Here is a 24876-nt window from a genome sequence, read left to right as displayed (position 1 = left end):
TACGACTCACGGACTGGTACCGGTCCGAGGCCCGGGGGTTGGGGACCGCTGACTTAGATAATGACATTCAGATAATGTTGGGCTTTTATAATCCAAAGCACACCAACGCCGAAAACATGCTCAAGAGGTCCAGGTCAGTGGTACAGGTGAGTTGAGGTGACACCTAGTGGACATCTCTTTTCAAGCAACCACACCTGAAAGCCCTCAATTTTTGGCTTTAAGCCTTTTTTTGTGCAGCTTACAAGATATGAGATTTTTAGATGTTGCTTACTCAAATCTGTTTCGCCGGCTCTGTAGTGTGGTGGTTTTAAACATTTGCCTAACAAGCGAAACATCCCCAGTTTCATCCCAGGCAGAGATACAAATCCCTTTGGGGATATGTGAGGAAGAGTATCCGGTGTAAAAATCTGCCAAATCAAACACATGGAGCTACCTGCTATGCCAAACCTCGTGATAAGGCAGCAGCCAAAAGTCGCTTACTCAAGTCTGTTTTAAACTGTTGTGTTTCTACTTGTATGCATTGTACCAAGCACAGCATTTTTTTTCCTTTTGGAAGACACCTTCAACATGTGTCCAAAGGTTGGTCTTAGAGAAAGACTGAGGATCATTCATATTCCAAGAATTACACCATACCATCCTGTTACCTTTGCAAGCTCTGCGGTGAGAGATGGATTTGGTCATGTCCCTGTAGTAACCCTCCTTGCAGTAGTGACAGTGGCGTCCTGCTGTGTTGTGGCGACAGTTGAGACAGACTCCACCGCTTCTACGGCCGGACAGCTTGTACAGCTCCATGTTAAAACGACAGCGGCGGGCATGCAGATTGCAGTGGCAGGCTGAGTGCATAGAGAGAGAAAGAGAGAGGGAGACTTTCATCACTAATGCAGAAACTCCTACCTTGACATTTTGCAGCTGGGCTAAGCATAATAAGTTCATTACTTAGTTTATTGAATTTAAACAACCCTTTGTGGTAATGCCATTGAAAACCGTTCAGTTTTTCTGATTTTCATGTTTTCACTTTGGTTGAGTAGTTACACAGTCCCCTGTCGTTTGACACACTCTAAACCCGTGGACACGCAAAACCAAATGCGGTGTCATCAAGCTAGAAAACAGCGCTGTTTTTCTTAGCTCCTGAAAAGGTGACGTTTTAGAAATATGAGCTTGTTATCTGACAGTGACGAACTCGGCACACAAGTTTAAAGACTTTCCAAATTGCAATTATGAGGCAGCCAAATTCAGTCTGAGAAAATGCACTTTCTTAAAAAACATCACAGAGTTCAATCTCCCAGTATGGGTTCGTCAGAGTAAGACGAGGTTATTGAAACAGATGGTGTGCTGTGGTCTGGATTGGAAATAATGAAGCCTCTAAAAGAAACGTCCTGGTTCAAGCTCTGTGTTGCTGGGCCACCTGCTTGTGAATTTAACCTCTGAACTCTGGTGATGTCTGGCAGGAAAACTTTCTTCCGCTCTCCCACGCATCTGAGAGACTTGTTAATATCGACCCCAAGATACATATTGCACTGATGCATTAAATAAAGAATTCATTTTTGAAATCATAGCTCGTGTGAATAAAAATGACATTGTACCTGTTTAATTTATCACACTTTTGTCACTGGTCACACAGTTCAATTCAATTAGCTATTAGATTATTAGCTATAACAAGAAGTGTATCAGAACAAGTATTATTAAACCAAGTACAAGTCACTGAAATGACAGTAATACTTGGTTTAAGCAATTAACAAGCTAGCTATATTGACCTGTGAGCTTGGCTCAAAACACACAAGTGACACAAAGTGTGTTTCCTCCAAGAGCCACTTGAGGCTGCTTCCAAATGTTGAGCAGAAAATTAAGCATGGGGAAAATAAGCATAGGCTAGTACAAGTGTACAGTGTTGATTTTGTATAAATACTTCATTAAATTCTATGAAAATTGTCATAACACTGAGGTATTTATGTCCTAACTAAGCTAACGTGCTAGAGCTAGCATTAACTAATACTGTTTACCTTTCTGGCTCTACCTCCTTGTCCAAAGTAAAAATAAAAAAACAAATAAAAATCAAAATGGCAAGTCAAAACTTTATAAGCATAGTCCATTAAATACATACGGAGCCCCGCAGGGGACATGGGAGAAAAAAAAATTAAGACGGACTTTTGCAAGATCTCGCAAAACAAACTCGGGATCTCGCAAAAGTTTTGCGAGATCCCGAGATAGATAGATAGATAGATAGATTGAGCAGATTGATCAGAAACCCATTGTCAGGCTTTCCTGGTGAGGTAATCATCTTCTCTTCGCCCTTCACCGGACATTCAACCCATATTTGATAAATGAGCAGGATGAAGGCAAATGTGCTTGTTTTCTTTCTAAACCTCCGAGGGCCTGGCGTCCACATATGTGGACATCACATTTTGGGTTATCTAGACCACAATACAAAATTCTGCTCTACGAGGGCCTGATATCTACTTACGAGGATATTGTACTGCCACTGTTCTATTGCAATTTTAAACAAATGTCCTCATATGTGGATCTCAGGCCCTTGTAGAGTATCATCAGGTCCCAATCAGCACAAATAGCAAAGGGAAATTAAAAATGCATGCCATGAAAGAGTTCGGGTCATGGAAGGTTAAGGCAGTCGTCTTTATTTGTTTCACCAAAACGTCACCAGACTAAAGTTTCAGCATAATGTCGGCAGACAGTACATGATTGCTGTAATCTCTGTTTCAGTGTTAGTGCTGGTTTTTCACTTTGGCTTTACTGTATGCACGTCCCTTTTCATTCAGCCCATTTCTTACCGTTCCTTCGCAAACACTGGCTCATGTTTCTGCACATTTGCTTTTCATTTCTTGTTTTGGTGCAAATAACATCTTTAAGGAGTTGCATAATCTTTTCCATTGTTTCCACTAACAGCTCTCTTGCTGGGGCCACGCTTCCTTTCAATTAGCCAGGTACAACAGCTTGTTTTAACATATTTAGATTTGTGCAGGTATTTGTTTCAGACTCGCAGAACACAAAGTGATTCCACAATTCTTCCTCTACTTGGAAAATATATGTGATGAATTAACCTAATTTAATTAAACTTGTTTGATTCATGCGTCACACATTTCAAACTTTGTTTTGTGTCATATTTGTGCTCGCTCTATTTGCTACAAAGTGGTCCTTCAGGTGTTTTGATTCTATAATTTTTGCCAGGTCTTGTTGCATGCGTTGCCTTTTAAGCAAAAGTGAAACAAGACACTGCTTTGGGGGAACTTTAGTGTTTTTTGTGGCAGGGTAATTTTGCAAGTTATTTTATATATAAACACCCAGCACGGCCCTGCGGGCGGTTTATCCTTCAGGCTCAGGTCCTCTACCAGAGGCCTGGGAGCTTGAGGGTCCTGCGCAGTATCTTAGCTGTTCCCAGGACTGCGCTCTTCTGGACAGAGATCTCCGATGTTGTTCCCGGGATCTGCTGGAGCCACTCGCCTAGCTTGGGAGTCACCGCACCTAGTGCTCCGATTACCACGGGGACCACCGTTACCTTCACCCTCCACATCCTCTCGAGCTCTTCTCTGAGCCCTTGGTATTTCTCCAGCTTCTCGTTTTCCTTCTTCCTGATATTGCTGTCATTCGGAACCGCTACATCGATCACTACGGCCGTCTTCTTCTGTTTGTCTACCACCACTATGTCCGGTTGGTTAGCCACCACCATTTTGTCATATATATATATATATATATACCATAATTTCATATTTGTTTTAATATTAAACACATTTAAATTCTCAACTGTTATCATCTTTGTGTTATATATATATAATTTATTTTTTCTTACTTTTTTATTTTTTTTGCCTCTGTCAGTCATGTACCATTTTTATGAGCAGCCCCCACAGTACCTCACATTTTGGTAATCTCTCCATCAGTGCGCTCTTCTTGCTGTTATTACAGGGAGATGCAGGCGATAAGACTGTCACATATGCTCCGTGTTCATCAGTGGTCTGAATCACGTACAAACGGATTCACACCTGCCATAAGAGACCGGAGCTGGCAGGTGGCTGGGATTCAAAAACACTGCTTTTGAATGGGAGGCCCAGAAGCGCGCGCACACACACACACACAGTAAAACACAGAGGTGTTTGGCAGCTGTCGCAGGCTTATCTCCCACACCTCCCTCCCCAAGACTGATCCAACACGCACTATGCCAGGCTTTGAAGAACCTCTCTCTCTCTCTCTCTCTCTCTCTCACACACACACACACACACACACACACACACACACACACACACACACACACACACACACACAGGCTCCCTCCTCCCTTTCCCTCTTACTCTCTTTCTTATCCCAGATGTTATCTCCACTTAAGGGAAGTGTGAGGGAAAATGCAACAGGGCCTTTTCATGAATAGGTAACGGAATGCTCTTAGTTGTCTTTCTCCAAGAAGGCCGATGCTGGTATTGCACTTTTCATCTTTCCACATACTGTAACACTTAAGTCATCATTTAAAAACACACAATCACTTTTCAGACACAACAACATTTGACAAAAAAAGCAGGAAATACATCTTAATTTCATTCTTTTTTAAAAATTTGGTGTCAATGATCCTTAATATTTACTTCACATGGGAAAAAAAACTTCTATGTTTGCGAGAGCATCATGAAAAATAATAAGTGCTATCTCCTCAGCTGTCCCCAGGCTCTTCTAATGAGCTGTGTTATCTCATCCACACATCCCCACTCTGCTCACACTGCCACTGTAGTGGTTTTCCTGCAGTGACAATAGCTTGAGTGCTGATAATAAGCCATGTGCACAGTAGCAGGCTCCAAATGCCTCTCAATAAAATCTGTCACACATTTGCCAAATAACTGAGTTAGTGAAAAGCCCAGCCACAGGTAAATCTCGGCCAGTAACTCCAATAATTCCACTGTATGCTGCTGCCATCTAATACTAAAACTGGTGCAAAAGTTCTCAGTCGGGTGACTGCAGCTCATTAAAGAAGAACATTTAGCTAATTTGGTTAAATAAGCTATTTTATTAGGTCTAGCATACTGTATGCAATCAGAGAGACACACTGCAGGACAGAGCTTCATCTTCTATGAGTTTAGAAAGGAATGGTTACTGCAAAACAGCTGCTTGCTTTGATTGGACATCCAGAGTGGCAATGTGTCTTTTCTGGGTCTGCTTTCATTTGGTTTCAAGGGCCTACTTAGAGCTATGCTATTGCAATCTATTTATGTTCAAGTGCCATCTATCAGGGTTAGTAAGGAAGCGCTCCCGGTGGGTGTGCATATTGGATGAAAATTACGCATCCCACAGCTTGGTGGAGGCGGTTTTTCGTCCCGTCTACAAGGGGGGGGGAATTACACTTCAGAAACAATCAAATGTCTGTGCACGATGATCTCTAATGAAATTTTGTTACGGATGGTTTGAAAATGCGCCATGGCGGCAGCAGGAATTTACCAACCCTGTCAACAGGTGTCAGATGTCTAACCATACAACATGTATGAGAGGGTTGTGCGAGGGTTGTATTTTTTCTGTGTGTGTGTGTGTGTGTGTGTGTGTGTGTGTGTGTGTGTGTGTGTGTGTGTGTCGGCTGAAAAGAATGTGCCGCTTCTTCAGAGGTGGAGAAGGAACGAATTCCAGCGCAATTGTTGCTTATCCAGGAGCAATTATTCTCTCACTGTGTGTAATCCTGTACAGTCGCTGGTATGATGAGCGGGAGGCGTGCGCCAAATCAAACAGGGTTCATGTCTCATGGCGGTCTGTGATCTCAGGGAAAGACAGCACTTAGGCTGCAGATTACAGAGCCATATTTTCACGACAACAGTGGGTTTATTGATCTGGGCACACAGAGACACAAACGCGCACTTACTGCGAATGCGTCACGTGTACTTGATTCCAGTGCACAGAGCTTATACAATGCTTGCATAACACCTATGGCGCATATGTGGGTGATATTTCAGAAAAGTCGCAAGAGTTCATTCATTTCCATGAAGTGCTTCTGTACTTTATGTGTATTATAAAAAGAAAAGTAACACTTAAATTGTATTAAATGACTTACACTATAATAAGTTAGCTTTCTCCCTCATTTCTACAGCTATGTCTCTGTAGTAGTGTAGTATCATTTAGTAGTAACACACAGAAAAGCGATACTTATATGTAAAGCTTTTTTAGGAGGTTCTCCAACACTTTTGATTCCTAGATGGAGCTCAAAAATACATTTACAGTTCCCCCAACATTTTATCATTTCAAAAAACATGTGCATAACTATTTTATGGCTTCGGCTATACAGTTACACCCTTCTTTACAGCTTATTGTTCTCAACTATAAAACTGTATTATAAAATATTTATAATAAAAAGTAGTCTTTTTGGAGGATTTCCATAGCGAATTTTATGCCAATGACATTTTACATACAGTATAGCAGAGTCATATTTTGACCATAAAGTTTTTCTTTTAATGTTATTTAATGCTGTATAGGCAAACACGTCCCCTGTGTGTGTGTGTGTGTGTGTATATATATATATATATATATATATATATATATATATATATTTTTTAAATACTGTACAGAGCTGTAGCAGTGTAGTTTTAATAGATAAGGTGGTTCCCTAATCTGATGCTTAAAACTAGAAATCCACTTCTAATAACGCAACCAAGAGATTATCCTTAATTCTCTGGCAGTAGTCGTTGCTATTAAGGCTCATAAAGACGCCACGGAGTCGTTGATCACATCATGTTGCATAAAACGGATGGCAGAAAAGCAGATGATTGATGATGAACAGCCCTTAAATCTTTATCATAAATACAGTGTTGCAGTTGCCACGGCCCCAGAATGGACTCGTTATTAAAGTCAGTGCTTGTGTCGCACAGAATTCCTGGACTTTCTTTAATAAAGCACGTTTTACTCGGTGATGCAAAGGCATAAAAATGATCCACGACCCCCCCACCCCCACCCGCAGCTGCCTCCAGGCTCGCTTCCACCAGACTCACGACACCAAACAATGAACGTTTCGATCACACGACGCTGCAGCAGCTGCGATTTTGATGAGGGCAAAGACAACAACAAAGGACTTCAACAACAAGGACTCCAGATGATGAATCCTTTTACAAGTTTCCGGAGCGCTTTTGATGATTTCAGAAAAAAATTTAAAGACTGAACGAGAACCAAATGGATCTGCAAAGGGGAGATTTCAATCTCCCGCAGAATATGGATCGGGTTTACGCATCGACCTCTGCCCTGTCACCTTGGTGTTATGTAAACAAACAAAGCATCAGAATAAGAAAATTATTTAAAGATTTCGTTTTTCTTTGATCAAGCCAAAAAGGAGATGGCATGAATGAGATAAACAACTGAGTCGGAACATGAGGAGTTGGTATTCGAGATGTGGTTTTAATGAGGCACATATTGGAGGTAGCAGGATGTTTGAAAAATGAGAAAGGGGCCTTCATTTTGCTGCATTTTATCACTCATATACTATTTATACTAAACAGAAAAGGAGAGACTCCACGTTCAGATATTCAATATCACAGGAGAGCCAGAGAGCCATTTCCTTATAGAGAGTACATGCTGTATTTTCTAGTGACAAGCATCCTTCTAGCAGCTTTCTTTATATTTTGCTAGGAAAATTGGAAAAGGGTTCAGTTAGTTATTGAAAGATGTGCAGAACACACATGGAAATACAATATATAATGCAAAAACTGTTTGTTTTGTTTTAAAAAGCGTGAAGGCCAATATTTGGTATGACCACCTTTATTCTTCAACACAGCCTGATGTCTCTTAGGCAGCTTTCTTAAGTAGTCTCCAGAAATAGTTCTCCAGGCTTATTGAAGGATATTCAAAGCTCTTCATTGGATGTTGGCTGTTCTTTCTGTTTCAGTAATGTTGAGGCCAATCCATCTCTGATTGTTCCATTGTCTGTTTTTCTATTCAGGTAGTTTTTTTTTCTGCACTAGCAGTGTGTTTGAGATCACTATCACTGTGAAAAATGAAGCTGTCCCTAATTAAATGCTTTCTACATGTTACTGCATGGTGGATCAAAAATCTGATGGTACTTTTCTGTGTTCGTGATTCCATACATTTTGACAAGATCTCTAACACCACTGGCTGAAATGCAGGGCCAAAACATAACATATCCTCCACCATCTTTTACAGAAGGCTGTGGACACTCACTATTACACCTCTGTCCTCTGTACATATTATTTAAAGTTTGAACCAAACATTTTAAATGTGGATTCATCACTCCGCCAGACCTTTTGCTGCTGATGTTCAGTCCAGTTCTTGTGTAATTCAGCACACCTCAGCCTTTTCTCTGTTTCCCTTCCTCAATAATGGCTTCTTCCACTCTTCCAGTGACACCATTTCTGACGAGGCTTCACTGGATGAACTGATTCTATGTATTTTCCAATGACACACTGCACACCATGCTGAGAGAAGCTTTTGATTAAAAGCTCTTTGGGAATAACTTTGTTTATGCCAAAGTATTTCATGTCTGTCAAACTGTGGTGTCTTTGGCATATTTTTTATATTTAAAATGGGGAACAAAGAATGTGTGTTTTTGACAAGATACACTTCAAAATTGGTTCTTTGCTAAGTTGTTTGTTATGTGTAGACACAACGCTGGTTCAAAAATAAAAATAAAAATAATCCACTGAAAATGGTCCGGTAGAAGGACTGGGCTGAAAATGAGTCAAAAAGCAGTCAATGTCCAAAGAAGAACTTTGCAAAACCTTCAGAAAGCCTATTGTTCAAGACAATTTACAAGCAAGTCTGGCTTGTTGGACACAAATGCTAAAAAGAAATGAGGGATGGCTTGAGACTTTTTTTTGCAGTACTGTAGATCAAAACTATCCTCACAATTACAGTCCATATATTTTCCCAGGGACAAGAAACCAGAGCAACATGCACTTAACTACAGGATTTTAGAAACAGGATTTACTGCACTGTTTATCATACAATCACCAAGTGGCAAGTCAAGTTTGCAATTGCTTAAAAATCCACTTCCTTTAATAGTGAGTAGATGGTAGTTTGGGGGAAAGCAACAGAAATAAAAAAAAACCCACCAACTTAGCTTTTTTGTGAAATCAGTTTTTGTCTCAGTCTCGTGTCTCTGTGGCAGCGATGATGCTGCAAATTGTTATTTATAGAGCTCCAAGTCACAGTCATTTTATCTCAGGCCATTTTATATCGTGAGGTAAATAAAATCACTATGATCCTACAATTCCCTATGAGCAAGACCTCGGCAGCACTGGGAAGAAAAACAAATCCTTTTAAAATGAGATCTTCTGTGACCAGTTGGGGCGCAGCCAAACTGCAGCCGTGGGGCGTAATTTTTAAGGTGGACAAAACAGTTCTTTGACATATTTGTGGAAACTGTCAGAGCTACAAGCCTCTCACTGGGTATTTATCTTGACAATGTGATGAGCGCATCATAGCAAAGTGAAGCTTTTAAAATACAAGAAATCATTTGACCAGTTTTTAAACAATAGCGCTACATTTAGTGCGTGATCTTTTACTAAATAAGCATCTGAGAGAAGATTGTTGGAAAAAAACACAGATTCCCACTATGTGTGGTTCAATCCACACCTCTGTGTTCATCCACATTAAATAAAGGAGGAGGTCAAGCTCGTGTTAACGTTCTCTCCCTCTCAAGTCTTCGGCTTTGGCGACAGATAATAGCTGCACGGTCAAAACTCAGATATGCCACAATGTCCTCTTTGGTCCCCAGCTACTAAACTGCCTGTGTGGCCTTTGGGGCTGAATGATCACAGCTCATTTCAGTGCCAGCCCACGGAGATGTTCCACAAATCAGGTTAAATTCATGATCTTGGAGAAAGCACAATGCTGTGGCAGAAACATAAATAACAGTTAAATGTCTTCTTTTTGGTTCGTTTCATTTCTAGCCAGGCAGGATGTACATTAAAATACACACTGAGGCTACAGAGTGTCTGCTGGATTCTTGACTTGACTGTTTTCACATTCATTTTGTCCCCCCGACTCCACCGCGTTGCCAACCCACGTGGTCTACCCGCTCAGGGTGATTGGGTTTCAGCCATCAAGTGTCAACGCAAGATATGGATATGGACCAGGAGTCAAGATTTGGGGCTAGGAATCTGTTGGCACTATCAGACTAGTTCAGGGACCAGGGTCCCTCACACACTAAGTATGGCTCATCGCAAACCTTGGCTTGGTGCTACCTATTAGGCATTCGTGACGGCAGTGCAAAGCTATCCACCTTGGGTTATTTGAATTTTTGGCTCAAAACAACTGCAACCACATCTTTTACACTTTCATAGAGAGCTAACATTACATCACATATTTTATGGTCTGTGACAGCAAAAGCAAAGCTGACAAGAACCATTACCTCTGTCCACTCCATATGAAGGCCAAAGGCTAACAGAACAGCTTAGCAGCATCTGCCTGCTTTTATGAGGGCAGATGCTATCAGGCTAATGATGCCATCACGGCTAATTTGGCAGCCACACATCTGCTCCTTGCTGGCAGGAGTTGCGACAGCTCCGCTACCATAACTGCAGACACAGAAACACAATGAGCCATCGCTCAGCTCACCTTTCACCTCCGATGAGCTGCCAGACAACACAAGGTTGCACTTTGTACCCGGGGACCAGATAAGAGATGAAAGGTATGAGTGGTGCTAATGAACTGAATTATCCTCACAATGAAAGACTGTCTAAAGCCATCCCTCTTTGCCACTTCGCCCAGGCCCGAGCATGTTTCTTCGTCTGTGTGAAAACGTGCGGCATTACTGTGTTTGCTTTTGGCCTCGGTGCAGATATCAATTGATGGGTTGTGTTTAAAAGAGAGACAGAGAAAAGAAATATGGGATTATGTGAAATAATCCCAGCTATTGGGTCTTAGTCTTTGTGCAGTTCTATCACACTTGAAAGTTGTTGTTCTCTCATATCTGTGTAATAAGAAAAACATATAGCTGCTCCAATCCAAAATCTAGAATAGATTAAATGACTTATATTTATATAAAACACATGAAAAGTAGATTTTTTTTTCACTACATGGAATTTAACAATGATTTTTTAATCTGTGCTTAAACTCTTGGCTCACATCAGCTTCGCTGAAAGACACCGAACACCTGTCAGCTCACAAAAAGGGAATTTCAGCAACTAAAGCTGGCCTCTGACCTAACAGGAATTTCCCTGTGGGTGTTAGGCATAATCAAGATTTTGGAAGCAAATTTTTTGCACAACACTGAAAGAGAAGGTGGCATGGCAAATGTTTCCCATGAAGCTTATGTGTATATTATTTTATATTTCGGAGTTCTAATAAGGTTGTCATTATACCACCAACCACTTTGTCTAATAGCAGAGTACCCCGCTGCTGATTATTGGTTGCAAAATGTGTGTAAACTCTCTGCCGACTGCATCTCTCAGTGTGGGAAGAAGTCTTTTCCCTGAGTTGCAGGTCCCGTCTCGCCGTGCAGCATGCGCTGATGTCATGGGAGGCGTTCCCCCTCCCTCTTTATGAGCACGGCTCTGTGATCTCTGGTGGAGATCAATTAGTTGAGCAATCAGCCCGCCCCTTGCTTTTGTGTGAGTAACTGCTCGTAAACCGTTTGGTTGCCTGGCGAACGGGGGAATGCACTGCCTCAACATAAACAGCCACCCAAAGTCAGCCTGGCCTCTCCTCCTCAGTGTAGTGCATGTCATTAGGTAATGCAGCGTGACATCAGCTCGTTGCAATTTACCATTAGCCAGTGTAGTTTAAGATTAGCTGGTAATAATTTGTGTGTCAATTAATGACCTGTTGGAGGTGATTTAAAAAGAGCAGCAGTTGCCTGCAGGTTTTAATGCAGCCAGGTTGATCTGTAGACATTATCCTGGCTTTACTTGCTTAAAACACACACGCAAAAAATGTTTATTCTAACAACATTCAGTGCATTCCTTCACAGTGTTCTGCATGTGCTACAGCACAATGAAGCACTTCCCAGTTTCTCTGCAGTGTGTGAGCTCTGACTGATCCGAGCCATGACCCGTTTTACTTCCAAGGGGGGCTGAACAAAACCGACCCGACATTTTGTAGCAGCCACATTTTGTAATTGTGCAATCAGTAATGACCAGAGTTATTCACTCCCCTTTCTAAACAGCCGCTGCTAGGTGGTGCCAACGATAACACACCCTCTCTTATGAATAATAACGCATAATGGCCAGTGTATCTCAGCCCATTTATCCTCTTGTTGTAGGATTGGGAGCGGTCCAGAGGAGGCGGGAGTGGGCGTAGCACTAGTTCAGTTTGCTGGAACATACGCCATGTAACTGCAACAGCCTCACTTGGAACCTCTGTTGCGTGTCACTCGTTTTTTCTGTCACGCTTTTATCTCGTCTTTTGGAATGAAATGGGACACAGATACACGAGGGGATGGGGATGGGGTGGGTGGGTGTAAAAGAATGTGTTTACATGCTGGCTATTAGCTCTCTTTTTTCTTCTTCTTCTTAGTTTTTCTTTAAATGTCCAGACCTGTTGTCGAGGCCTCTCTTTCACCTGATCCTCCCACCATCAGAGGTCATGTGTTTAAATTTAACGCAGAGCCAAATCTTGATCGCGTTTGAGGTTCGCTTCCTGGCAGCCCACTGGAGGAAACAAAACTGCACTTAAAATGACCAATTAAAGCACAAAGCTGATGGATTGGTGAGGGAACATCCTGCTGTCACTGCTTTTCAAGACTGCGGGGCGTTCACTGGAGAATACTTCCTTTTTTATGCTCTGTGTTTGTATGTGTGTGTGTGTGTGTGTGTGTGTGTGTGTGTGTGTGTGTGTGTGTGTGTGTACAACTGCGTCACTGACTAAAAATGCCCGCTGTGACTGTTGCTGAAATATTCTCTTGAGTAATAATCTCATAAAAGCTTATTAGCTTCTGATAGAGCTGTGTGTTTTTGTTTGATGCCTTGTATATTTTCATTTATGAACTGGAGCGCTTCCAAAGTGTAGGTGTGGAAACAGGCTGACAGGAGTGCTGCTCCTTTCCTTCCTCAAGTTTATGGGAGAGGTGATGAAAAGGTCCTCGGTCATTAAGGTCATTAAGCTTGATAAGCAAATTCTGTTCCCCCCGTTCTGTCTCTAAAGGAAGCTTATATGGTTATTGCATGCGGATTGCATCTAAATGCTATAACACCACTGTGCCCAGCTTTCTTAACTGTTCATCCATTACTTCAGTAGCTCTTTACACCATTTAATGTTGAGGTCTAGGCTGTTCCACTGTGTTTTTCTATCCAGGTATGCTTCTACCGTGTTATTGTAATGATGAAAAATTAAGCTGCTGGCAGTCAGATGGTTCTGCATAGTGGATCAAAATCTGATATTACTTTCCTGTGTTCATATTTCCATCAATTTAAACAAGATCTCAAATACAAATGAATGAAATGCAGCCAAAAACATTGACAGAGCCTCCACCATGTTTCACAGATGGCTGTAGACACTCACTGTTGTAACGCCTCGCCTGATCCCTCTCATTTGTACATATTGATGATCATTTGAACCAAAGATTTCAAATTCAAATTCACTCCATAAGACTTGTTGCTACTCATTTTCATTCTAGTTTGGGAGTTAGTATGCATGCCTCAGACTTTTTTTGCTGTTTCTTCCTCTTCCTTCCATTGAAGGTTCATCTGCATCTCTCAGGTCCTGTTTCTGGTCTTTGTTGGATTTCTTTCCTATTTTTTAATGACATGATTTTCAGATACTGTTCATCGGCTGTAGATTAAAGCTGCCACTTCTTCTTTTGTCCTCCACTTATCCAGTTTCCCAGTTTCCTCAAATTTCTTAAGGTCACGCTGGTGGTTCAAGACTTTTGCACGGTACTGTAGGCCAGAGTATATGGAGTTAAAATTACTTTTGCATTTTTAACCTGCATAAGTAAGCAGTGGGATCTGATCAGGAGTCAGTGTTTAATTTTTAAAAAAAATGTTAATAATTTCTTAACATTTGCCAGATTTCCTACATCATAAATTATCGCTGTAAGTCCATATACCTTTGTCAAACCTTTTTTCTCCATGTCATTACCAAGATCTTAAAAGTTCTCTGTCACTGAAGTTGAGTCACAAAGCTAGCTGGTTGGAACAGGGCATGACGTAGGATAAGACTTTGGAGCAGTGTGGCCTTTGTGGCACCACAAGCTTTGTACTTATTTTGTCCTTTGTCTAGATTACTGCAGCCTATAGTTCTTATTCATTGTGTCTTGTGAGTAATTTTGGATTATGGGAATTGTGGTTTAGTGTTGATACAATAGGGAGACATTTGAAAATCACCCACTTATCCTAACTGTAATCACCGAACTGAGGCCGGCCTGAATAGTTTCCTCCAGCTCACGGCTTGTATTTACAGTAAACCTGGCATTACATGAATTGAGCCTAATTGAGCTTGTGGTCATAAGAGGTATTCTCCAGACTAAACCTGTCCTAAACAGTCCTGCTGCAGGACTCCAGTGTTAGGCTGAGGTCCAAATCTCCCCCACAGAGCAAGGAGGTTATTTTAACACTCCGGCACACGGCAGCTCCACGGTGTTCACCCGTGCAGAGGGAATAAGGGAGGAAGAGGCAGGAAGCCACTAGGCTGTAAATCATAATGCTGAGGTGACAATCCATCGTTCTTGTGGCATGTTTATTGTGCTTTTCTTCACTTTTCTCCAAAGGCCTATTTATAACTGGCCACATTCCCATCTCAAAAATGTCTCTCCTGTGTATTTTAGATTGCACATTTAACCCCCTGTCCTAGCTATCAAAGATAAAGCTTAAGTGCAATTGTTTTTCAGTTTTCATTCAATTCACTGAGACATTTGTGGAGTTTTTGCACACAGTGGTGTGTAAACTCTTTACAAGTCAAAGAAAGGTGTGAAGGAAAGCTGTACACCAACTTAGGAAAACTCTTAGAGCTTGAACAGCATCAGATTTTCTTCAGATAGGAGGGGGGGAAAATTAGGAAAATAATGGTTAATGGTTGCTTTTATGGAAACACTGAGAAGTCACAGGGATTTTGTTACTGCTGTGTACATTTCGTCCCAAAGTTTGTCCTGGTTGCTAGGTGGCTTCCAGGACATGGTACTGAGTGAAGAGGAAAAGGCTTGGTGTCTTCCTGAGGCACGTTAACTGAGGAAATCTTAGTGGCAATGTTCAGTGAACCTGAACCTTACTGGAGTAATGAGTAAAACAAATGCAGTACAAAGGCCTCAGCTGTCAGTCAGACCTGCCTGGTTTATTACTAATATATCATTTTACTGTTTAAAGGGACGTGACCCTTATTTTTGCAAATCATTATCAGTTGCCTGCCATAACAAGAGTCACAGGCCAAAGACTGTATGTGAAAGATGGCCACAGTAACGTCAACTGTTAGTTTAAAATGGCTCTTTTTGAATCCTTGATTATAGCGTCTTTTGTTGTTTGTTTTTATCATTGTTGTTGTTTTGAACAAGAACTAAAGAGACATTTGGGGTCGTCAAGGTGCACGCACAGATTGCATAGCTGTTCTAGTTACATTATGCCGACCTGCTAATTAGTAACACAACGCAATGCACATGCTTTTTTGTTAGTTGTTAGTGCAATTACTGCAATTACATCTGATGTTTTTTTTCAAATAACTGCATTAAAAGATAACATCATTGGTTAACCCTTTAAGACCTACCATAGAACCAAGTCCGCCAGAGCTTACATTATATTTTTACATGCTGTAGTGCCATTTATGGGAGCATTTAAAGTTGCTATACATCAATACAACTGTTATAGCCCATATTTTAATAATATGAATGCATTAAGTCCATAGTAACTACATTAATTGCAAAAAAGTGCAATAAATTACAAAAGAATTGAAAATCGTTTTGGTTTTTTTTACATAAATTTCTACTTGGAGAAATTTAAGAGGTTTATCCCTCAAAACTTTAAATACAAAAAAGTTGCAAAAATAGTTTACAACAACAGGAAATTTAATTTGAGTGTCTTCATAGTTTTATTTTTGAGATACACCAATTTTTATATACTGAAGGAAAAACGATGATGCAAATTTGCAAAGAAAACAGCATGTGCATCAACATAAACTATTTCCAGCAGTGCAATTCGAGTTCTAAGCATCCCAGAAACTATTCAGAAAAGAATAAAGTCAAACATGACTTATAAAAACACCAGTATAGGCTTTTAAGGCCTACAAATAAAAAACTATATTTTCCGCGAAAACAACGTCCCTTCCGGTTTCGGGCAGGAAATGGCGGACATGCGATCGACGTCGGTTTCAATGTGAGAAGTGTTACGAACAGCTGATCGGATCGGCAAAGCGTGTTTCTGGAATATTATGTTTTTGTTCCTGCAAGAGCTTTTTATGCAATTTTTGCAAAGCTATATGTGGAAGGAAACCGTGACCTAGGACAAGCTGATGGCATAAGATGTAAGTACAACTCCTCCGGTTTCATATGCAAAAAAAATTATTGCGCTAGCTTACGCGGTTCCGGTTCTACAGGGATTTAAAAATAGTTACGCAAAATGGAGCGTGCCTGCTCCAACCGGCTTTAAAGGGGTAATAGGTCCAGTTATGTACCTTAAATATATGTGGCCTAGCTGATGGTAAGTGACTACAGGTGCTGATTTGGTACCCACCTGTCATTCAAATCAGATATGGTCCAAATAATCCAACCTTTAAGCCAGCGGTCCCCAAACAATTTTTGCGCCACGGACCGGTTTATGTCCGAGAATATTTTCACGGACCAGCCTTTAAGGTGTCGCGGATAAATACAACATAATAAAACAGTACGGGTACCCAAAAAAGAAGATTTATTCATAACACACGGGAAAAGACCCATGGAAACTAAGTTAACGATTAAAAAAAAAATAGCACTAAAAAGACCAAGACCCTTTTTTCTAGAAGAATTTAAACAAGTTCATTTTCATTTCAGCTCAGAAGTTGAGCATTTTAATACTGGAGTCTATAAAGATTGACTCACTTCAGAAGCCAGCCTCAAGTGGTCATTCTAGGAACTACAGTTTTTGGCTCTGGCTTCATTTCTAGCTCCAGAGGCTAATGACTGTATATAAAACAGGGTTAAATATTTATGATTTTACTCTCTGATCTCGGCCTCACTGTATATGCACATTACCCACAATGCAATAGGAATGCTAACATTTTTTTCTGTTGGGGCTTTTTTTGTGGCTAATGCACAATCTGCTAGTAGAGATAGTGAGCGAGCACAGTGGTCTGGTAACCTCAGGTCAGTCTAAGAATCTGCTCAGTTTGTGGTTTTTTTTGTTTAGTTTCATTTTTAATTTTGAAATCTGTAATGTTCAGATCAAAATCAGAGCAAGCACAATGAGCTGTGAGATCAAACAGACTGTAACTTCTCAGCAAGCACTGTTGCATCAGTGTCTACATTAAGTCTTTTTTATGTTTTTTTTATGCATTTTTAAATAAGTAAATAGAAACCTTGCAGTCACTTCTGTGACTTCTTTAAAGTCTTATGGTTAGTGCCACAAGACAAAAATGGTGCCGTAACAGAGCCCAGGTACTGCACCAGTTGTATGTCACGGTCAAATCTAACATACTGTTTGGTTTCTCTGTTCTGAGGTCATTTTTCCCAAATGCCTGTATAAGTGGGAACCAGATACAAGGCGTTATCTCTAACTCCCTATCATGAGAAACTGCCTCGCTATCCGTGTAAATAAACACATGTAGGTGTTTGCAGGCTATAGGCTGTTCGGCGTTGCCTGAGCACAGTCAGCGCCTGAGGTTTTCCTGTGAGCAGAGATGGAAGGAAACCGCCTGTTATATGTCTCAGACGAATCAGGAGAGGAAGGAAATCACTTTATACTGTTTGGCTTGAGCCTGTTAAGGCATCGTGAGCCATCTGCCCCACGGTAGCTGTGACGACCTGAACAAGAGATAAGAGGAGGATGGGAACAGTCTACATGCCCACTCAGACTGGAAGAGTTACAGGAGACTGGAAGGCGGCTTAATCCTCTGCCTGTGGATGATTCCTTGCTCCCAGGCTGCTAAAGCAGTCTGCGTCAGTCACACACACACACACACACACACACACAGTGAGCAGAGGGAGAGTTCCTGCTGATGAATCCCCAGGTTTTCCCGCCTTTGAGCAGATGTGGAACCCTAGGATATTTATAGTCATTTAGGGAACGATGTCTGGTAGCCAGAGAATTTTCCTGTTCTCTATCTATCCTGCTGGATATCCCCTCAAATCCAATAAGTGGTTCCTCATTCTCTTTCAGAGAAGAATTGGTCACTGGGGTATGTGAGAGATGAGGCCAGAGCACAGGAGGATGTAGAAATCCATTATGGAGCAACAGGGCCACTCGGAGACGCCTCCGCAGAGGTTATATGGAAAAATAAATATGTAAGCGGGACCAGCAGCTCTATTTCCTCTTTGAGGCCGGCATATTATGTCTATCCTTTGTTTAAAAGTGAAGTTGCTGTTAGTGAAAAGAGGTGTGAGGCCATTAGCAGCTGGAATTTCTAATGCGTGGTGAAGGTTTAAACAGCAGTCACGTTTAATTTACATGATGTTATTGAGATCAGGCACACACACTGTGAGGCCTAAACTAATGACGGTTTCCCATAAAACTGTAGCAAAGACTTACTATCAATGCTATTCTAGTAGGGTTCAAGACATTTTGCAGATGACCATACGTGTTAGACATCTATAACTGAGCCGGTTGTCACTTGTTGCCTTTGTCTTCCAGTAAAAAGACGCCTGTGTTGACAGCGCAGCAGGAAGGATGGTACCAGCTAAAGGAGCTTAGCGTTTCCTCCACAGTGGAGCTGCTTAATGCTTTTTTTAGTGGAGAGGTTGGGGGGAGGTGGCACCGGGGGAAAGTTGGGTAAGTGACACCGAGGAAGCGTGTTGTGTGTGGTCGTACAAGCGGCGTTGTCACTGAGCTGGCTGTGTCGGGTGGCGACACAGCAGGGGAGCTGGCTGGGGGTCTGAAGCTGAGCTGCGGAGCGTGTCACTCCGCTGGCCCATTAATCATTCCCAGGCTGCACTGCTTCAGCGCCTCAAAAGGGCTCGATGTGCACACACTAGGTGGTCTCGATGCCACCCTGGAAGCCCCAGTCAGCTCCGTGTAGACAGACGATGGACACAAAGAGTCGAGCATCCGCACATTCGCACAAACATGTGCATCCATTTCATCTCGGCTACGTGAGCAAGAATGAAGACAAATAAACACTCAGAGCTGTCTTCGCCATTCACCTTGTGGCACTGACACTGTGGTCTGTTGTCAAATAAACAGAAGAATTAAAATAATAATAATCATAATATTATTTAGGATCTGAAAGTGAGTGTAATTGGAGTCCAAGTAGGAGTATGTCATACAGTGACCTACCGATCAGGTCTGAAATTTATATATGTCTGATCATAAATAGGAAGCCATTAAAGGGTCATAGCTGACAACCTGGGAGGATAATAAAATTAAAGTTAGTTTGACATATGTCATTTGTTTTAACATACTTGATGTCTTGTCTTGTTTTTCATGTTTGTCCATTTTGCTGCGAATTTTCTGAAGTTTGATTTTAATCCATCTTGCTGGTTTTATTTTGAAGTGGGTGCTTTTATTTTGAAAGATGAGAGTTGACAGCGGAAAGAGAGAACAAAAACACAAAATTCTCTCCAGTTAAGTGAAAATATTTAAGTTTTTTGTTAACAGGCACCTGTCTGACAGTGGAATATGGTTCACTTGTATTTAAAATTATGTTGTTCGCACTGAACAAATTTGTTGCCGTTTTTAGAGGTTTGTGTGTCTTTGATTTACAGGACTTCAAGCCACCAACGATATCTGCCAATTTGATGCTTTGGATGAATTGTGTGGTAGCTGAGACCTATATATGAGAAATCATATTTCAAACATGCATGAGTCAAGTCTGGTTTCCATATTTTATTTGGTGTAAATTGTGTGTTTTGTGCATCTCCGACCAAGTGGACTTTATCTAAACATGTTTTTGTTCAAATGCAGTAAGTACAGTAGCTCTTATGCTGTGGTCACTGCACTGTTTCATGTGACTGACTGTTTCTGTGAAGCATCAGCTTAAGAGACAATCATTCAGCCAGGGTTACTCTTGGCTGTAAGTTCAGTCATGCAATGAGACACAAGCTGAAGGCGACACCTGTGCAACACGAGTCAAACTTTGTTCTCTACTGTGCAATAAATTCCATTAAAGGAAAAGAACGGCTGGATGAACTGCACTTGTTGTCTGAAACTACATATTTTGGGCCATTTTCACAGCCCATCATGTGTCCAAATCTACGTGTGGTTCTTGTCATCTGACAGAGGCTAAAACTTTTGGATTAAAATGTATAATAAAGCAATCTGTATGCTAGTTGTCAGCATGTTCTGTGTTCTGTGCTAGTCGACACTGCTGTTATGGCGTCCAACAGCTCCTGAGTGAAGAATACGAGCGTTAAGCGAGGGTGAACACACTCCTCTCGAAACACTGAGTCACCTCTCCAAACCACCATCCACAACTTCGCAGAACAAGATTTTTCAGTATGTTCTTAAAAGCCCGAGTGAAACCTTTCTGGCTCCTAACAGCCGTGTCTGTGTTGAATTATGAGCTCAACAAAACAAAATCCTCAAAACATGCAGGCTTTACCCAGAGGACACTGGGTTGTAGCGGAGCATGGATTTTTTTGAGATCCCCCAAATACATCTCTTTGTTTTATGGTTTGGTTGTATACAGAGAAACCTCTTACCAAAGGCACATAGGCTTATGTTGCAAGACAGACTGGAGGCGACAGAGCGAAGGCCAATACCAGAAGCATTGTTCTCCACTTGTAATCGTGACAGAGCTAAATGATGTATTTCTGGACGTATCCAGCTCCAGCATGAAGGATCACCTAACATGGAGGCTTAAATACAAAAAAAACGTAGGTTGTAGTCCTACTGAGCAGAAAGGTCTATGAAAGGTCTATGAAGTGCAATACACTAAACACTGATTTCCCTGTAATCAACCACACAACATGCTTTTAAGTTTATGGTCATGGACAAATAGCTTTAGCAAAGAGCATGTGCAATATGGACTAAGGACTGTATACAAAATATTTGGAGGGAATATGTTTTGCTTTTATCATTGACTGTATAGAAGAGATGGATGGAAGTACTGTGACATCACTCACTGTATAGTGAATCTTCAAGCTGAGCATTGAAGCATTTAACATGCTGGTTTTGGAAACCAGTCATTACAAGCAACGGGTGGATTTTACTGAGAAACCGAAGGACACTGCCTTCTCATTAAAAGCTTCTTATACAGAAGATGCTTTATCTTCCCTTATGACTCTAAAGGGGCCGTGAATTACAAAATGAACACCACTCCATATTAAACAACACTTTAAACTAGAGATTTTAAAAGTAAACTCATCAAGAAAGTGTTTGCTGAGCTCATACGATAAAGAAAATGAGGGGTTTTTTCCCATAAACCTCTATAGAGATGGACTGCTTTTGGCAGCCAGAGGAGTCGCCCCCTGCTGGCCGTGAGAATACATGAAGATTTAAGGTGTTCCTGCTTCATTTGTCAAACCCAAGAGGTACAACCAGCTTTCATCCACTGTCCATTATGTTTATATATCTGGGGCTAAATTACAGTAAAATTTAGAGTGTTAATTATAGTATGTTGGAAAATGTAACATTTTCTTTTTATTTATGAAATTACTTAAAATGACTGTTTACTTTTCTTTTTGTTATTAACAGTTATATTTGTCCAACTAATTCAGTGCAGTTTTATTATTTTATTGTCACTTTGAGATCATTAAAGTATTTTTTTTCTTTCTTTTTACTTAAATGATGATAAGTGTGAGAAAGTTCTAGCTCAAGTAGATAGGACAGACTTTCTTTAACAAGGGGTTCAACCCCCTCTGATAGTAAGTGAGGTGCCCATAAACAAGGCATTGGTGCGGAATAACCATAATGATATGGTTATGATAATAATAGAAAACAAAGTAAATGTTGGAGTGAGCAGCATGCTCCTGTTGTGGGTTGTTAATGATCCCAGGGATAACCTCCTTTTCCTTTGGGTTTGAACCAACCTTCACGAGTGCTGTGCAAACAGTCTAAAGCAGACCAAGACTCAAAAACAGAAGAACTAAGTCTCTTTACTGAAGATTAATTTTTATCCCGCTTCTAAGGTATTTTATTGTCAAGTTAAATTACTGATTTTAAAAAAGTACATCATATATGATGAGATATGGCAAACAAAGCCCTGGTAGGCGTTAACTCTTCGCAGTCACATCTCAGTTCTTGGGGTTTCCTTCAACAAATGCCAAAGGAATCTGGAATTGTTCAAATATCATTCGAGATAACCTCGCAATTAAGTGGCCTTTAAAAAATGGATCCAAAAACAAAAGAAAATGATGGATAATGGTTCTTGTCACAGTTTCCACAGCGAGTGTCTCCAGTTTTCCTGCTAGGGTCGACCCCAGAGGAGTCCGTCATTTGAGCTGTGCCGATAGTTTTTTTTTTTTTTTTCATATTCATAAGGAAAGCACAGGCGGGTCTGCTTCACATTTGATTTTACTGATTGAAATAAATTGCTTCATTACTGCCTGCAATTTTCTCTCCCGTCGGTCACCCCGTTTGAGATTTCCTCCCTGTGCGCCTCCGAGCTGCAGCCGTGCAGCGCTGACAAGTTCTACATGACTGAGACTCGTCAGTCCGGCGGCCTGGCGGTCCGGTCCCGGTTGGACTCTGTCAAGGGTGTCTGACTTTCCACGCTGCTGCAGTGCCAGAAATGTTCCCGAGTGTTTCCTCACCTGCAGCACACCTGTTTCCTATTAACTGCTTTTTATTGAACATCTCTTTCTATTTTCTTCTCATTATTCCACCTTTATTAAAGACACTTTGCTTTGCTGTTGTTGAGTCTGCTTTAGACTGTTTGCACGGCGCAGTGAAGGTTGTTTCAAACCCAGGGGGGAAAGACTGTTCCTCCTGCGATCATTTACAGCCCACAACAGGAGCATGTCGCTCACTCAAACATTTACTTTGTTTTTTATTATCACTATCCCTATTAAAGCCAACCTGATTCCTCGCCAGTGTTGTTTATGAACGCTTCACTTATTATCAGAGGGACTAAAAACCTTCCTGTCTGATCATCTGCAAACACAGTGTGTATTGTGCCTGCTTGTTAAGACGTATGAAACCCATCAAAACAACAACAAGCCCAAAAATAGCGGTCACCTCTGGCTATTGTTGCCTTAAAAAAACATAAAGAAAGAAAATTCACTCTACCCCGCAACACACACACATGCACACTCACACAAATATGTCTCAGCTTCCAAATTCAACAGAAAGGGCTGACTCTGTGCCCCCTGGCATTGCCACACAGCGACAGGCCAGAGAATAAGGGGGGGGGGGGGGTAAGAGCGAAGGGACCCGAATGCAGCTTCTATTACAAGGAAACCTATGACATCATTGCTTTGCAGAAATTCTTCTCTCCCGTCACATGGGCTGCTGCTAAGGAGCTGAAATGAGACCCAGATGGTGAGCAGGCCTGGCCCGGCCTAACCTGGCATCCCAGGGGCGGGGAGCGGGTGGCACAGACACCGTCAGCAGAAACGGTGTCAGTGGTGCCACTGAGCCATATTTGAAATCATCATGGCTCAGCGGTAAACTGAACATGAAAGCAGGGCTTTAGATGTGGAGTGGCTCACATGGTTGCGGTGTCCTTGTATCGCCAGGCTCTGGTTCCCTCCTGTCTCCAGCAGTGTCTCCTCTCCCCCCTCTCTCTCTTTCTCTCTGAACTGCTGCCATGCAAGGTACTCATAACCCGACTGATTTGAAAGTCTGATTCGATTGAATCCAAGTGCACAGCCCAGCTGCACAAATGCAAATGGCCTTGAACACGGACACTTCTTCCAGATGAAAATATTGTGCGACAATATCCACTTTTCCGCTGGCAGTAAGTGCACATTAACATCCATTTTTAACGGATTTTAAAATTCAGATGAAGGCATTTTAAAAACGAGTGCTGCTGTTGGCAGTACTTGAGTGTCTTTAAGAGGACTGTTGGGTTACATGTGACCAGAAGAAGCCACTTCAAAGGCAGCTGTAGCATTGATTTGAATTCTTCTGTCATATTTACCGTCAATCCCGGCGGCTCTTTAAAGATACGTGAACGTGCATTTAGATTCTTTATTACAGAGTGTACTGGCAGAGTCAGCCAGCAGCCGTCTGATACAATCACATCCTAATTCAGCTGCCTTGTGGGTGGCAAATAGGTTGGCTCTTCCTCACAAAGATATCTGTGTAGGTTTAATGAATGCCTGACGCCGTTTTCTACACTACAGGGTTGCTCGATGGAATCTCTCCTACAAACACTTTTTTTCCTTACACTTAGAGACACATAAAAGCAGCTACAGGAAAATTCACCTCAAAATTGTATGAGACTGAGACTGTATGAGACTCCAGTTGTCCGGAGGTTCTAAAAAAAAAGAAGAAGAAGAAAGAAAGAAAAGAAAGAAAAACAGAGCATCACGCGGCAGGGTGACAGCAAAAGCAAAAGCATAAATCGAACAAGTGCAAAATTACACGTATGAGTGAAGGGACCATCTTCATCTCGTCTCGAAACCCACTTGGCAAGCCAAAGTTTCCCACAGTACACTCCCCCCTCCCCCACCCCCACCTTCACAGCCCATCAGTCACTCAGGCCGGAGAGGAGCAGGGGCCTGACTGTCAGGGGTCAGAGCGCCATATAAGCGGAACACGAAGAGAATATGAAGCAGCTGCCTGGGACATGAGAGCCTGATGTGTCACCATATGTGCGCGTTTCCCAACATTATGCATTCCTTTATGGCTCACGGTCAAATATCATCACGCACTGAGTAATTAAACAAGCACCGAGCTGTGTGTGTGTGTGTGTGTGTGTGTGTGTGTGTGTGTGTGTGTGTGTGTGTGTGTGTGTGTGTGT

The 24876-nt window shown here is 41.6% G+C and overlaps 1 protein-coding gene across 1 annotated transcript in view; it reads right to left on the bottom strand.

The window, feature by feature from the left end:
* ntn1b (netrin 1b) overlaps window positions 1–24876 on the bottom strand; it is a 48795-nt gene that overhangs the window by 19777 nt on the left and 4142 nt on the right. The window contains exon 3 of the mRNA XM_004562992.3: window positions 645–833. Coding sequence (XP_004563049.1) covers window positions 645–833 — 189 coding nt within the window. The remainder of the gene's footprint in view (window positions 1–644; window positions 834–24876) is intronic.

Source organism: Maylandia zebra, linkage group LG4 (assembly GCF_041146795.1).
Source record: "Maylandia zebra isolate NMK-2024a linkage group LG4, Mzebra_GT3a, whole genome shotgun sequence".
NCBI lineage: Eukaryota > Metazoa > Chordata > Actinopteri > Cichliformes > Cichlidae > Maylandia > Maylandia zebra.
This window is presented reverse-complemented; position numbering and strand designations above follow the sequence as displayed.